Below are 16,182 nucleotides of genomic sequence, written 5' to 3'. Positions count from 1 at the left end.
GTTGAACAAAATTGGATATCTTTAAAGTTTCAGAGTATCATCAAATCTATAAAAATGAATTGTATTCAGATGTATAAAAAATTTGATTTTCTCCCTTTAAATTAATTATTGTATATATGTATGAATTTTATATTTTTAAGATTGATGTCTTAAAAATATAAAATTTTTGGTTGATATTTTTTGTTCTTGTTTGAAATGTTTTGTTGGCTTGCATGCTGATATCTTTTTATAGACATTTTTATGGAAAGTTTATTTTAAAAATAGATTCTCATAACATTTGTAAGGTTATTTTCCCCAGTCAGTTAGAAATTTTAATGTTTAGTGTATTTTAAAAATTGAAAGCTTTTAAAAATTGACTGGAATACTGTTCGATGTATAACACTGTGTAAGTTGTGTTTAGTCCATTCATTTCTGTTAAAGTTTACTTAACAATTTATTATCTAAGAAACACTACTTGTAATTTTGCTTATTTTAACTAGAACTTAACTAATAATTCTATTGGACAATTTTTTTGTTGAGTAAGAAGCAGTTTTTAGTTTATAAACCCATCTTATTTGCTTATTTAATTGTTTTCTTATCACTTTTTAATTATGGGTTAGCCTCAAAAAAATGTGCCTTTTTTCCATGCTGAGAGTAGAAGTCATTTTGTAATTCTTAAAAATTGACATGTGTGGTATTGTCAAAAAAATAAAGAGAAATGAATTAGATACTTATACCTTTTCCAGTAAATTTGTGTATTTACTGTCTATAGTTTTCTTTTGTTGTAGTTATCTTTTATGATGGTTAATAGGTTTAATTATAAACATATATCATGATTAAATGAGAGATTAATAGAAATTTTGTAAATTGAGTCTTAATCATATTTATCAGATCCATCAGTTTTAATTAAAAGAATAACTAAACACATAAACATGTTAAATAATAATGCAATTACTACTGTTAGAATGAAATTATTTGCCAGTATATATATATATATAACTAAATGGACATTTAGTTCTATTGTACTAATTTAATAAACAAATTGTTTCTATAAAGTAAAAAAAATTCCCAATATTTTTTTTTATGCTGGTGGTGTTCTGTGAATTTGTCCACCATTAATATGTTTATGTATACATTTATTTTTAATTGTTTGTCTGTTTCAAAAGAAAAATTAATGGAGTGATTTTAAAGATATGTTGTGCATATATTTATCTTATCTAGAATAAATACTGTTATATTTTATGTAGAACTTTACAAAGAGTAGTAGATAAAATGATAATAAATCTCATAGACAGTTTTACATTATTTTAACTTCATTTACAAAGGAATAACAGATTTAAAAAAAAGATAATATAAAATATTAAAAAGGAATACAGTAAAAAAAAGACCTAATCTAACTAAAAGTAATAATAAAATTTTCTCTAGGAATCTTTCTGTTGGTTAAAAATGTTTAGTTGATATTTTCTCACCACAGATAAGTTTTAAAGAAACACTTAATGTTTAGCTGAAATTTGAAGTATGGGAAATTTTTACCAGGCATAATTTTTCATTAGGGTGTATTAAAAAAGCGTGTGTGCTGAAAATTAAAACTGAATATCCCTTATAGAAATTTTAGTTACTAGTTTTGTTTTGCATTTTTGCTGTAGATGGGGAGCTTTACTCTTGTCACAATGAAAATGATTTATATGGTGTTTTGCTTGTTTTCTCAACTCTTTATTGTTAGAAAGATAATAAACTAGCCTGATCTACAGTAATTGCCTCCTTTCTGGGGTGGATAAGTTTGATTTTGGTCATCCATCGTCACTGGCTCAGTCTCCATCTCAAAAAAATCTGATAAGCTCTTAGTCAGTTAACCAGTTGCCCATGGTTAATCACAAACCTGTAAATGATCTTGTCTGCATATGTTGTTTCCTATTCATTTGGTTGATCAAAGATTCCAACTAATAGGCTAAGGTGCTTATTCTATTAAGTTTGGCCTCCTGTTCGATCTTATGTAAACTACTTTTTACTGAAACATAATGAAGACAAGAAGGGAGATTTACATTGTTGCCTTTGTTACGTGTGTTTGTAGTTGTATATTTCCCTTCATACTGTTTGAATTACTTGCCAGATATTGATTAATTTTTTCTAAATTTCCACATTATCTCAAGAAAGTCATACATTAGTTTGTTTTTTTGTTTATGTAAACATAGCTGATTTGTTAATTTAGTTTATATGTATAATTAGCTGAAGTTATAATTTAGAATCTATAAAAAACTTTTGTACGGTCAGTAGCCACTTTACTTTTCACTTTACCTTAGCAAGCCTTTATATTAGCAAATATATTGGATACTTGTTATTTTGAAAATGGCTATGTCCATTTTAGGATAACTGGCATTTTGTATCAAGTCACTTACAACCATTATGATGAGGCACATAACATAGACATAGGTTCATCAGTGTCTTACAGATTCTTCATGGAGGTTTTTACAATGTGTTATATAAACCCAATGATGATTTTCTGTTTATGGTTTTTATGTGCTTTATTAAATCTTGTTTCGCCGTGTTTTTTAACCCTTACTTGAAAAATTGACTCCAGTGTAATTATAGTTATTTTTTTTCTTTAATTAATGTTAATAATTATAATTATGATACTATTTTATAGTACTAGTTTTTTTTTTTCATTTTGTGTATTACTACTTAAGTTACATTTAAATTTGAACCCTCATATATATATATAGATATAGTTTTTATTAATCATTTTTTTATTTTAAGAAGATTGTTAATTATAGGAAATTCTCTTTATTGTTTTATTTTATTCCTTTTTTACTCCATTCTTTCTAATTTTACATTATTTTTTTGTTAATTGATAATTTTTAATAATATTTGTTTGTATGTATAAATTGATTTTGGTACGTACATATTTACATATATATATTTGCATGTAATAATTAACCTGCATATATATTTTTATATTAAAATTGAGCATGCAGTCTCTTTTACTTGTATAATATGTTCACGCTTTTTGTAATTGAATTTTAAATCTCATAATTACTATTTATTATCACTACTGAATCATTGTGAGTAGCGGTTACAAAGAGCTTTAAGAGTCTAGCTCATTTGCTTGTTTTAACAAGCGATTGAGTTAGGTATATTGGATAGCTCGTTGTATCCAATATACCTACTGATGTCTACCTTCCACCTTAATTTATTGTATTTGTGTCACACTTGAATGAAACTTTTATTATTCTGTATATAAATTATGAATGATTGAAATGGAAAGAGTGCAAACTTAGTTTGCACTCTTTCCATTTCTTAGTAGCTAAAATAAATCTTAATAGGGATATAAAATGAAATCTTAAAATTAATCTTAGTAAATATGCTGATATCACCAGACAATGTTTCTTCCTTCATGAATTTTTATATAATAAACAGAACATATCAAAATTATTCCCCATCCCACCATCATAAATGATCTTTTGTAAGGCATCTGTAAAAGATATTCACTACAAGTAGGGAGGGGGTTTCACAACTTGATGCAAAATTCAATTGTTAGAATTTGGAAGTTTGAATTTTGTCCCTTTTACTTTCTCTTTAAAAAAGGTCATGTGGTTGTCCTCTTCCCATTCACAACCACCAAGAGAATCTGTAAGGAATTTAGACCCTCCCATTCGTCAGCCAGATCTCTCACTATGAATTATTGGTTTATATATTAAGAAGTATCAACAAATATAAAGGTAAAATATAATACAAAAAAAAAAATTAAATTAAACAAAAGATTATCAGTTGCCTTAAAAGTATCATGTATTACATAAGATAATTCAACTAAGACAGTTATGTAGATTATTGGAATACCAGATAAAAATATCTTAAACTTCTAACTGGTTTTATTTGTGCAACATCAGTAGTTGATGATATTCATTCATTTATAAGCTAATTTGCTAATGTTAAATCAAAAGTTAAGTATAAAAAAAAATATATAAATCTCCTACAAGTCAGCTCTCATGTAAAATTAAAATAAATGTTAGTTAGGGTTTTTGTTTAACTCTGTAGATCATATGTATATATAATTAGTTTGTAGAAAGAATATAAACTATATCCTCATGCAACTGGATGTTTCCTAACATCTAGGATTTCTTCGGGGTTAGTTCCTTGAAAATAAACGGATGTGTTACCTGGTTTAATGACCAAACCAGTTATAATAAAATTAAATTATGCTGTGGTTTGATTTCTGTTCAGTCTGGTAACTACTACTGAATTTTTTAATTTTATCTATGACTAACAGTGTGTACCATTTAAGAAAAGAAGAAATAAATAAACAAAAAATTCTGTTGTACAAGTCATTTACAGTCAGTTTTGATTTGTATACATACACTTAGGGGTTGGTTGGATCTCTCAATCATTTGTTGGCAAAAAACTCCTTAGTTTAAGGGCTGCTGCCATTAAGAAAGAATTTTATTTACTGTTGGACACAACTTAAGAGTTTTTAACTAACTTAAAAAGTTTTTAACTTTTCTAAAACATTAAACAAAATAATAACAGCAGGATGTGTTGTCACAAAGTTAATTCATTGTTTACACAAATATCATGTACTTTTTAACATTATGTTTTTGCCTACACTTGGCCATTATCATTCAATTTGTTAGTTATTTAGTTAGCATCGCTGTTATTGATGTTATATTTGATTTAGTTAAGCTTTTTTTCTGCATTATTTTTTATTAGGGAAAATATTGATGAAGTTAGAGCACATTGTTCTTTCCAGTTGTACATTTCTTAAAATATTTTTCTTCAATTAGTGATATTATATTAGAATTTTCCTGTAATTATCTATCAGGTTTTAAAAAAATATAGAAGTAGGCTATGCTGTACAGCAATGGTAAATATTTCATTACAACCATCAATATCATTATAATTTTATTAAAAATCAGTAGAACTAAAAAATCAATTGATTAAAGATCAAAATATTTGCCATCCCTGTTCAGTTATCTGGTAATTTACCAGATTTTCTTTTTCTTTTTTCACCCTGCATTTGTTTATGATTTTATTATACATTTTTTTTTTAATTTACTTATATTAATTTTCTTGTTCTAGAATTATATATATATATTAATGCTTTGCAAAGAATATTACTTTATGTAATTATGTGTTTTGACTTAGTAGATTTGTAATACACAGCATTACAGTTTTTTCTATTCATAGTGCCTTATTTTATAACCCTACTTTAGAAGTTAGCAAGCATCATGTGTTTAATATGCTTGAGCATGGTAATTTTTTTTATTTTGCCGATCTATGTGGCTGAATGATAGCATTTTGGCCTTTCGCCTGGAGGTCCTGGGTTTGAATCCCGGTCAGGCATGGAATTTTCATGCGCTACAAAATTTTATTTTTAGATTAAAATGCACAAGCTTCAAAGCTTATATTTATGTAGTGAATTAATGATAAAAAATAAAAAAATGCTTTTTTATAACTTTGCCAGCTTAAAATATTTTGTTCCTAATTTTTACATTCTGTGGTCTTGTAAGTTCCTTTCACTTTTTCTGTACCAAATAGAGCACAAAGTATTAAGTGTTAGAATGTTTGTCTCATCTTTTAAGAGAAAAAGTTGTAGTTGTACATAAGTAGCAAATTATTAACCATCTGTAATTTTAAACATTTTAAAAGATTCTTGAAAAATAAGTTTCAAAATTATAATGTGTTAAATTGTTTGTAGGATTATGAGTAAATTGTGTCTTTAGTAAAATGTGTTGATATTGTGTTTTAATTGTTTCAGAATCTTTGGGCTAGTTGCGATACCGGTGCAGAAAGCGGACAGTTCCGTGATCTTGATGAGGGTCAGTTAAAGGCGTTGTTAGAAGAAGCGATCACCTATAAAAGTCCAAAAGATAGGGAATCTAAAAGTGTTCTTTTTAAAGTAAGATTTTCTTTATTAGAAGTTTTGAGACAATTTGTAAATTAATACATATACTTATTATGTTTAATTTTGATGTTTACTTGTGAACTCTTAGTTACCTGAATGGAAATTTGTCAGAAGTTGGTGTTACTAAAAAATACTCTCAAAGCAATTTAAATATTAAAGTATAATACAATATGATTGATTTCATAATTGTACAGAAAATTAAATTAAGGAAGTAGTGTTTTAACTATTTCAACAGGTAGTAACCGATGCACATGGCTGCATCCACATGATAATTCCCAGTTTCATCTTTTTCCTTCTTACCATCTGTATGCTATTGGAGAAAAATTTGTAAATATTTATATAAAAATATATTATAAATTTTTTTCAAAAAATTTCTTTAAAATTTCAGAACTATATGCTACTTTAGTAGCTGCCAACATAGTTTAAAATTTAGTTTTAGAAAATTTTTAACCAATTTTATCTTTATAAAATATCACTTATATTTGTTAAGTAAATCTTTTACTTACAAAAACAATTTTGTATAATTGTCTTTAAAGATTTAAAATAATTTGTTTCAAATTTTTAGTAGGTATTTGAATTATTCTGAATTACTGTTTTTAGTATATTACAGTAATGTTCAGGGTTATATTAGGAAGCCTTGTTTAATTTCATTTATTGTAATATTTTAAAAAGTAAATAAAATTAAATGTTTTAGTGAACATTTGATTTAAAAATAGTAAAGCAGAAGTTATATTGGTATTTGTTTTCAGCTGACAACAAAATTACTGTTATAAAATGAGTAAGCTACTGTGTTTTTATTTCATTTTTATCAGTTGCTCATAAAATCATATATATACTTACTTTATAAGTCTATCTATTGCCAGTTTCCTAATTTTTCCAAGAGTAGGTTTTACTGTCAAAAAAGAATTGCATAATATAATCTTGGCAAATTAATGCAGTTTTTATTTAACTTTCATTTAGCATAGTGTGACCTACTTTTGTTTTTGCTGCTATATATTTATATATGTGAAAATATACATTACTTTTCAGCAACCACAACATGGTCATATCAAGATTTTCTTTTCTTTTCAAATTATATGTACTTCATAAGAACATAGTTTTACGGCTATAAAAAGTAAGTTATTTATAATTGCTTAACAAATATAAAAGATATACTAAAAAAATTGAGCGATAATTAATGTTGAGACTAAATATGTAGAATAAATTTGTCTTACATACATACAATTTTTGTTGTCCAACAAGCTTAACATTTTTATTTTATTTAAGATTTTTTTTATTTATTTATATTTTAGTAAAAAATTTTTTTTTGTAGTATTAGTGGAAAATAGAAGTGATAAACCAATTAATGCCTCTTGACTATTTGTTGTCAGCTGTGGGTGTGGGACTATACATCTGAGAAGTTTTTAGAGTCCACTGCTAAAGAAATAATTGCCATATTAATTGGAAAGACTTTACTTAACTAAGATTATGTTGTTCCTGTAACTCAGAAAATTTGGTAGGAAAGTATGTTTATAAGGAAATAAGTATTTTTTCGTAATAACAGTCAACATGTAGATTTTATGTCATCTGTTAGTCACATGTCCTCTTGAAGCTTTCTTTACTTTTCCTGTCTGCTGAAAAATCTTTAAGAAAATGCTTATATTGAAAGAATTAATAGGGAGAAAGGCATATGTTATATATGGAAAGAAAAGTAGAAGATTTTTATTCTTCTGTACTTTTTCTTCCACTTTTGGCTCTCTGATAATTTATTTGTTATATCATCTTTGTTTAACCATTCTTTTAGTACAATTTTACCAGAATGTATCTGTTTGTATTCAGTTGCTATTTCTGTTTTTAATAAGCTTCTATTCTTGCCAACTTTCTTCAACATTGTATATTACTCATTCTTTCCACCCTACTATTTCTATCTTCTCATGTGATAACTCAAACTCTTTTCTAGTGTCCAGCTCTTTCATTTTTATTATCACACTTATGAGGGCTGTTCACAAAATTCTCAGCCTAGCAAATAAAACTCACGAGTTTTCATAAATCATTTTTTTTATATTTCAGCTTAGTCACCTTGCAATTTCATACATTTAAACCAACGACTTTCTAATTTTATAATATCCTCAGTATAATGCTATTTGTCCAGCTCTACAAAATAAGCATTTGTCTTAGCTTTGACCTCATCATTTGAAGTGAATCTTCGATTGGCAAACAGTTTCTACAGGTTTGTGTAGAGAAAGTAATTGCTGAGAACAAAATCTGGTGGAAGCAGTTTAAAGCATAGATCATGGAGTTTTGTAACACAGCCCAAGACGTGTATGGAGCCACGTTGTCATGGTGAAAGAGCACTTTCTTTTTGTATAGATGTGGATGTTTAGACAGAACAGTAACCTTCAGTTGGTCCACAGTGATGATCATACTTTTTTCTGAGTCTTCTGTGATGCACACCTCCAGGAAAAAACCATAGCCGTGACTTTTCCTGCAGGTAAAACTATTTCTGCTTTCTTTGATACTTTTTCATCTGCTCTTATCCACTCTTTTTCATCTGCTCTCATTTAGTCTCTGGCTTGTAATGATGAATTCGTGTTTCATCTACTGTTATAAAATATCAAAGAAACTCATTGGAATTATGTTGAAATAATAAGTCTAAACATCTTTCAGTAGTGCTCAGTCAAATGCGTTTTTGGTTTACTGTTAACAAATGTGGCACTCATTGAGCGAAATGCTTTATCATATCCAAAACATTGTATAAAATATAGTAATATGGTCTATCAAGATGTTTGTGATGTCAGCAACCTCGTGTATGTTCAGTCGGCTATAATTTAATATGGCATTGTAGAGTTTTATGGTGATTTTGTTGAGTAGCAGTTTTTGGGAGTTCTAAGCACTCATTGACTTTCATGGTTTACAACAACATTTAAATTCAGCAGTTACTCTTTTGCAATTGGAAACAAGGAAGAATCCCTTAAAGTGGAATCTAACTCTTTTTACACATCTGTCTGTATTAAACCTTTTAAAATAGGTCTAACTTTAGTTTTATCAATTTTTCAAAAAATGCTAAAACTTGTTGGTTTTTTTTGATTGCTACAAATAAGCAACTAAATGCACGAGTCTGAGCACATCTAAAGGATTATACTTCTGCCATCTCTGTGTCAGGCTGAGAACTTTCTGAACATCCCTAGTATATCAAACATCTTACCATTTTTTCTCTCAATCTTTTGTTGTGAGCCTACACTATACTGAAGAGATCACTAAGTATATACATATACATTCTATTCTACTGGAATTGATTGGCTGATGAAACATGATGTTGAGACTAATGTAATCGGAGCAGTATTAAAATATTAAAGTCGTAGTAACTTTTTATGCATATCCATGTACAATACCATATGATAAATAAATAATACTGTATACTTTTTATTAAAAGATTCTGTAGCTGTTAGTATCTTATTTTTAATAATATCCAAAATTTTAGTTTCTTGAATCCTGTTCTCAACTTGTAGTTATCATGGCTTCTGTTGTCATTCCCTTTGTGCTATGCTCTTAGTATTCATTTTATATTTAACCGATTAAGCTGAAATTAAAAATACTTTGTGCATTAAATAGAAATCATTGTCTGTTGAGAACTTTTTAAATTGTCATCACAGATTCTGTTTAAACTATAAATGGAGGTTTTCTATCAGTTTAAACTAGCAGGTTAATTATCTTTCTTAGCTCTTGCAATTTTCATTAAGATTTAGCTTCTGCTTTTGCTTGCTTACTTTGTGCTAGTATTACAAGTTGTTAGCATACTGGCTCCATCATTTTCTTCTTTTCTGTTATTTATTTCTCATTTTTAAGTCGTGTAATTTATTAACTATTTCCTTCAGGTATATTTTAAATTGTACTGAGAACAAATGCATCTAATTTTCCTCAACAACAGAGAGGTCAGTACTCTTTTTTAACAGTATGTAGTCTGCTGATTTAATTTATCAGTTCATTGCACAGCTTATTTATTTAATTTTATGAAGTAAGTGATATCGAACAGTTTCTTGTCTTTTAAATTTATTTTTTTGGCGAAATTTTAATCTTAAAATTGATAATTAAAATTAGTATATAACACAATATTATATTACCGATCGGTTGAATAGAAAATTCTCTGAGGTATTTTCTGTTTAGTTGTATATATCTTTATAAGTATTTTTCTTGCGTTTAAAGTTTGGTTTTATCGTTCAGGAACTGCTACTGGAAGCTGAAGCAGACGAGAGCGATTGTAGTGACGAAACAGCTGCTGCAGCAGTTGCCAGTACTGGACCCAGCGGTGGAGGTCGGAGCCACTTAACTGGCTCTCGATTAAGTGGTACCAAAAGGAGACATGGAAAGAGAGATATTGGAGTGGCTGAAGGTCAACGCAGTGGAGGTTCACTTCAGAACTTAGTTCATGCTTTTCGAGGAACAGCTAGTGGTCGTCACAGCCGGGACCATGTCACCAGTTCAGTTTCTGCCAGACAACGTGAAGGCGGATCACTTCCTACAAATGTCAATGTTCAGGGGGTTGAATCAGAGGATGTAACACATAGTACAGAACTTGTATATAATTATACATCACGAGCCACGTTACAAGTCAGCGAGGACCCTCATCACGTAGACATGTCTGTTTCATTCCCTTTATCTTCAAAACAGGTAGGAAGACAAAAAGTGAAATTATTTTGTACTATAAGTAATCAGTGTAACTTTCTCCATTCAATGTAGAATAAATATCAAAGATTTGTGTACATATCTTTAGGTTTAATAAAAACTGAACACGATACTGACAGAATTCGCAACAGATGCTGATCGACAGGGATAGTCATTTGATTATAGGCATTAATTTATTCTGCCTGAATAAATAAATACTATTGAAATTATGTGTATTTAATTTTAAAAGAATACAGGTCAGAATTCAAACCTCGACGTTTTACAGTAGAAAAGAAGTGTTGTAAAGTTAAAAAAAAATTGTAATCAGTAATAGAAGAGGGTAGGAGGGAGTTATTTGTATTCTCCCCGGTTAGCAGGAGAATATATTGTCACCGGTTTTGTTTATAGTAGTGTTGGATCAAATTGTAAAAAAAGTATAGGCAAGACTAAGAGTAAGGCGAGCAAGATAAGGAAAGGACAGCTATTTTTTACCACAGTGTCTTAAAGGATGAACAAAAATGAAGTTCAAAGAATGTTTGACTTTTTGAGGTAGAAGAATTGCACTCCGATCCTTGAGGATGCAAAGTAAATACAGAAAGAGGTGGTTGTAGTAACCAATAGGAAGATAACAAAGAGGAAAATTATAAAATTGTAAAACAAAGTTCTTGAAATCATAAGTAATAAAAATTAGATTAGTGAGCTGGCTGAAGATGAAAAGGTAGATCAAGATGCAAGGAAAATACAGTTCACAAAAGATTTTTTCAGAATAGAAGAACTATCAATGGAATAAGGAAGTGCTACAAAAATGAAAAGAAATGATGCTATTTTTGACAAGTGGTACTGAGGCTTGGGTTAATAAAATTACAGGATTAAAGTAAATTACAAGCTATGGAAATTAATTTCTTAGATGCATAATAGGCAAAACAAACAGTGATTGTATGAATAACTTAATTACAAAAAGGGAGTGCATGACAGGCTGTTGCAATTAGATTCCTGTACAGGCTGAATGTTAGTCCCAGTGTAATAAACATATCTCCAGATCGAAGCTATATGAAATAACATCAATTTTTTATGTTGTTTCTTCAAGGTGTGGAATGAAGTTGTACCATTTTTAAAGGCATTACTGCTGATAATTTACTTCTTTTTCCATGTCTGTCATTTTAATATTTTTTTTTTATAAGATCACCATATAGTAATAGTTTAGATTTTATTCTGTTAACATTTTTTTCTTTACATATTTGTATTGTATTTTTTAATCTATTGTTAATTTTTTTTTTAATTTGACAGTTTTAAGGTTGCTTGATTGTTTTGGAGTTGGTTTGTTTGTTTGCAGTCAAACATTTTGTATCTGTTGTTTGCATGCAAACAGAAATTGTTGAAATAATGTGACTGTTTATCTCAGATCTTTGAACTCTGATAAAAAAAAAGTTGTATACATCATTCAAAATTGTACTGTGATAAATTAAAAAAAAAAAAAATTCCAACTGAAAAAATAACTTGTTATTATCCAGCAACCTGGGGAAATAGTGTCTTGAAAAGTGGTTGAGCAGCATTTTTCCTAATTTCCTGTAGCGAAGGATTTCTAAAGAGTGCAAAATCACATTAAGTTAAAATCAGAAAAAAATCATTAATAATAAATTGATTTCTTCAATCAGTTTTTTGTTTGAATGATTTTCATTGGGTTTTAAAATTGATACGGGTTAGTTACATACACAGTACATGTAATTTTTACAGTAATTTCATTTATACTGAAAGATTTTTATGCCGTTATAAAATTGCAGTTTATTTTATTTCTTCCTTAGTCTTGACTTAGTTTATGACATTTTCCCTTAAAATTGAATCTCATTCTGAAAAATCTTTTTTTACCAGTAAAATAATTGTCATATTTTTTGATGCTGTGTAATACGCATATATGTAAAGGATTTGTGAATAAAAATTTTGTAAACATAAGATTTTTATTGTATAACTTAGGCAGTGAAAATCTATAATGAAATTTTACAGTAGCATTGGAGGACTGGTGCTAAGTGTATGATTTCGGTTTACTACTCTAGCTGAATTTTTTCTGCAGAGCCCAGTCTCTTGTTGGATTTAACTTTTCTTATATAATTAGAATGAATGCAAAAGAACCTAAAATTTTAAATGGTTAAAAGTATTTTAAGGTTTTTTTTATTTAATAAAATTAATTTTACTTTCAGGGCACTGCTGCTCTTAATGGAATAGAGCAACCGCCTCTTCAATTGCACTCTTCATATAATTCAGTTAAATGTGTAATGGGATCGAATTCAGATACCAAAAGTATGTATTGACTTACTTTAGTCTTTCTTATATAATTTATCATAAATGTGGATAATAAATATCAATGAATTATTTATTGCTTTTTAAGATTAAATATTTAATTTTTAGAATAATTTAATAAAGAGTTCTGTTATTTTGTTAATAATTATAATTTTTAAAAATCTTGGTTACCGATAGAGAAAATGCTTAAGCATTTAAAAACTTGTTTCCTTCTTTTAACATTATAATAGTGTTAATTGATCATAGTATTATACTAATAATGTAATATAATAAAGTTTTAAATGTACTAAATCTTTAAAACTGAAAACCTATTACATTACAATTAAATTAGATCAAGTTAAGTTGTGTTTTTAAGTACATTTTGAAACCACAAAAAATTTATGCAGTGTTATTCAGATTTAATTGAAACTGCTTATTTATCAAATATGTAATCCCTTTAGATCTGTGGTAATTTATTTACTTTGTTTTGTGTTTGTATGTTAAAAATTAAGAAGCAGTTAAATTTTATATTAACTAACGATAATATAAAACATCAATTTACTAATGGTTAATATTAAAATTTTATTTACTTGATCAGTAAAAATGTTATTTAAGTATTTTGTCAGAGAAAAAAATATTAATTTATTTTAATGAGCAGAGAATTATATTCTGTAGAAGCTTAGGGTTCCTGACTAGTACAATATGAGTATCAGCTTTCAGGTTTTTATTCTGTATAGTTTTTATATGTCTTAAAAATGTACTCGTATTGTTTGTTTAATTACAGAGGTAAGATAGCATTTTCTATTGGCTTTCACGGTTTATTTCAATTAATGTTCATTAATAGAAATGAATGAATAAATTAATGCTCACTCAATTAACAACAACAATAATGAACAATTAATGCTTATTCAATTAATGTTCTTTCATAGAAAGATCTAAAAGTCATATTTGTGTACAGGTAACATTCCTAACATTATGTAGAACTCCCATATCTATAGATTAAAAAGTGTTTTCAATTTACATATCACACTGAAAGTCCTTTAAGGCTCCTCATTTCATATTTAATTTGTGTATACCTACATGTACAAACTTACAGAAAAACTGTGCAGGTGAAGCATAAAATAGGAAAATGGTTCTATGGTTCAGGCACATTTCATTGATAAATATTCTGCTTGGTTTTGGACAAGCTAAATTCATTGAGGAACTTACTGTTGGATTTGCCCTATAACTACTTGTTGCTTGCATTTTATTGATAAGTTTGGATGTGTGTAATTTTGGCACCCAATTATCCATAAATTTATGTCATAATGTACTCAGGTGTATAGAAATTCACAGTTTGTTTGGAAGGTCAAATACGAAGTTCAGTTTCCATTGCCTAACAGATTATGTATATGAGGCATATTCATAAAGTAAGGGCTGTTTGGTCATTAAAAAAATTAACTCGTGAGAAAAGATTTTTACTTATAGTTTTAGTTCTCTACATAGCTACTTCACTTTTCCACATAATCGCCATTCGGTTCTAAGCACTTTTCGTAAACATTTCTTTAACACCTTTTTTTTCAACTCCTCTGCATAAGTTCAACGCTTGGGAATTGAACCGGTTGACAGTGGCAGGCTTGAGTTTCTCGTTGTTTTCAAACCATTGTCCACCAAGCCACTTTTTCAAATACAAGAATAGGAAATAGTCGCTAGGTCAAGGTCGTGACTATGTGGAGGGTGGTCAAAAAGTTCCAACAGAAATCTTGAATCTTCTTGGTTAAGGCAGCGGTGTGAGGAAGGCAGTGCTGTGTTGTGAAGAAGGATTATGCTAGACGACAGTTTTCTGCATTGTTGATGTTGAATCACGTTTCAGTTTGGTGAGAATTTCGCAGTACACATCATTTGTAATTGTTGATCCACGTTGCATGAAATCAACCAAAATTATGCTCTTTTTGTTCCAAAGAACCGGTAGCCAAAATTTTTCGACTAGTATGGAGATTGTTTAAACTTTTTCAGTTTTGGGGAACTTGAATGCCGCACTGCATTGACTGTTGTTTCAGTTCTGCATTGGTGTAGGATATCCATGTCTTATAGCCTGTAATAATGTGGGAAAACAAATCATCTCCATCTTGTCAATGGCAGTCCAAAAATGCTCGTCCAGTGTACACTTTGTGTTGGTCGGTGAGCATTTTTGGTACCCATCTTGCACACAATTTGTGATATCCGAGCTTTTCTGTGACAATCTTGTAGATAGAGGTGCGCCCAGCATGTGGAAATCCATCAGCCAGGGGACTAATCATCAGTCGCCGATTACATCACAGTTTTCGGTTCACTTGTTCAAAGATTTCATCGGTCTGAAATACTGGGTCTGCCATTCCATTCTTCATCATGCACATTTGTGAGGCCATTTTTAAAGGCTCGACACCACTGTCTAACCTTTCCTTCACTCAGTACTGTAGGTCCATACACTAGGCATAACTCCGGATGAATTTCAGCAGCTGAAGATCCTTTTGCACATAAAAATCAAATTACAGCATACACTTCACAACTGACGGAAGAAACGATTGTTGCAGACATTGCGATCTGCATTCACCAGCAGGCAAATTACTACTTTAACAAAACAACTGCAGTGGCTTTGTAAATAGCTGATAGATGGCCCTGCATGCGTGAAGCTGTGTTCAGACCCGCTAGTATTTAAATATAAGCAGACAGCCCTTACTTTACAAATATGCCTCGTATTAAGACAAATTGTTTGTTTCAAAAGCCATAGCCACTTTTTATTGTGCTTATAGTTTTTTTTTCTGTACTGAGAATTTTTCTATAAAATAGTTTTGCTGACAACATAATCTATTTTAAATTTATTTGTAGGCAGATAGTGATTTGCAAAACTTACTGTTACCTACTGTTGGAATTTTTCAGGACTAATGAAAATAAAACACTTGTTTTTTTATGCTAATAAAAATGTTTGCGTGAATGGTGCTCTGAAAAATTGAGGATTTGACATGGAAATACCCCTTCAAACCACCTAAGTTAGAAAAAAATTATTTTTAATGCAGTTTTGAAAAATAATGTCCATCATAATTGATTAATCCTGATATGCTAACTCCCATATCAGACTACTGTTTAAGGCTGTATCGATCAGTTACTGTGTTTTTCCTTTTTCTAACCTACAGTTGCCTCGGATCATTTTCAGTACAGAAAATATTTGAATGTTCCTAAGGCTTCTTCAGGCTGAACATCGGATGACTTATTATTATTATTATTATTATATTTGTATACCTTATATCAATAATAATATCAGATATCCATATTTAGTTTCTTATCTGTGCAACTGTACAATTGCCATTTACTTGCTGAGTTCACCTTGCCTTAGAAGAGTGAGCTGATACTTAGAGCCATTCTGTTCCATATAT

At 29.1% G+C, this 16,182-nt stretch overlaps 1 protein-coding gene across 7 annotated transcripts in view; it reads left to right on the top strand.

Annotated features, from left to right (window-relative positions):
• LOC142323647 (uncharacterized) overlaps positions 1-16,182 on the top strand; it is a 242,657-nt gene that overhangs the window by 131,315 nt on the left and 95,160 nt on the right. For all 7 annotated transcript variants that reach the window (XM_075363663.1, XM_075363660.1, XM_075363657.1 and 4 more), the window contains exons 2-4: positions 5,729-5,869; positions 10,076-10,522; positions 12,712-12,811. In XM_075363663.1, coding sequence (XP_075219778.1) covers positions 5,729-5,869; positions 10,076-10,522; positions 12,712-12,811 — 688 coding nt within the window. The remainder of the gene's footprint in view (positions 1-5,728; positions 5,870-10,075; positions 10,523-12,711; positions 12,812-16,182) is intronic.

Source organism: Lycorma delicatula, chromosome 4 (genome assembly GCF_047948215.1).
Source record: "Lycorma delicatula isolate Av1 chromosome 4, ASM4794821v1, whole genome shotgun sequence".
Taxonomy (NCBI): Eukaryota; Metazoa; Arthropoda; class Insecta; order Hemiptera; family Fulgoridae; genus Lycorma; species Lycorma delicatula.
Note: the sequence above shows the minus strand (reverse complement) of the source record. Positions and strands in the feature narration are given on the sequence as shown.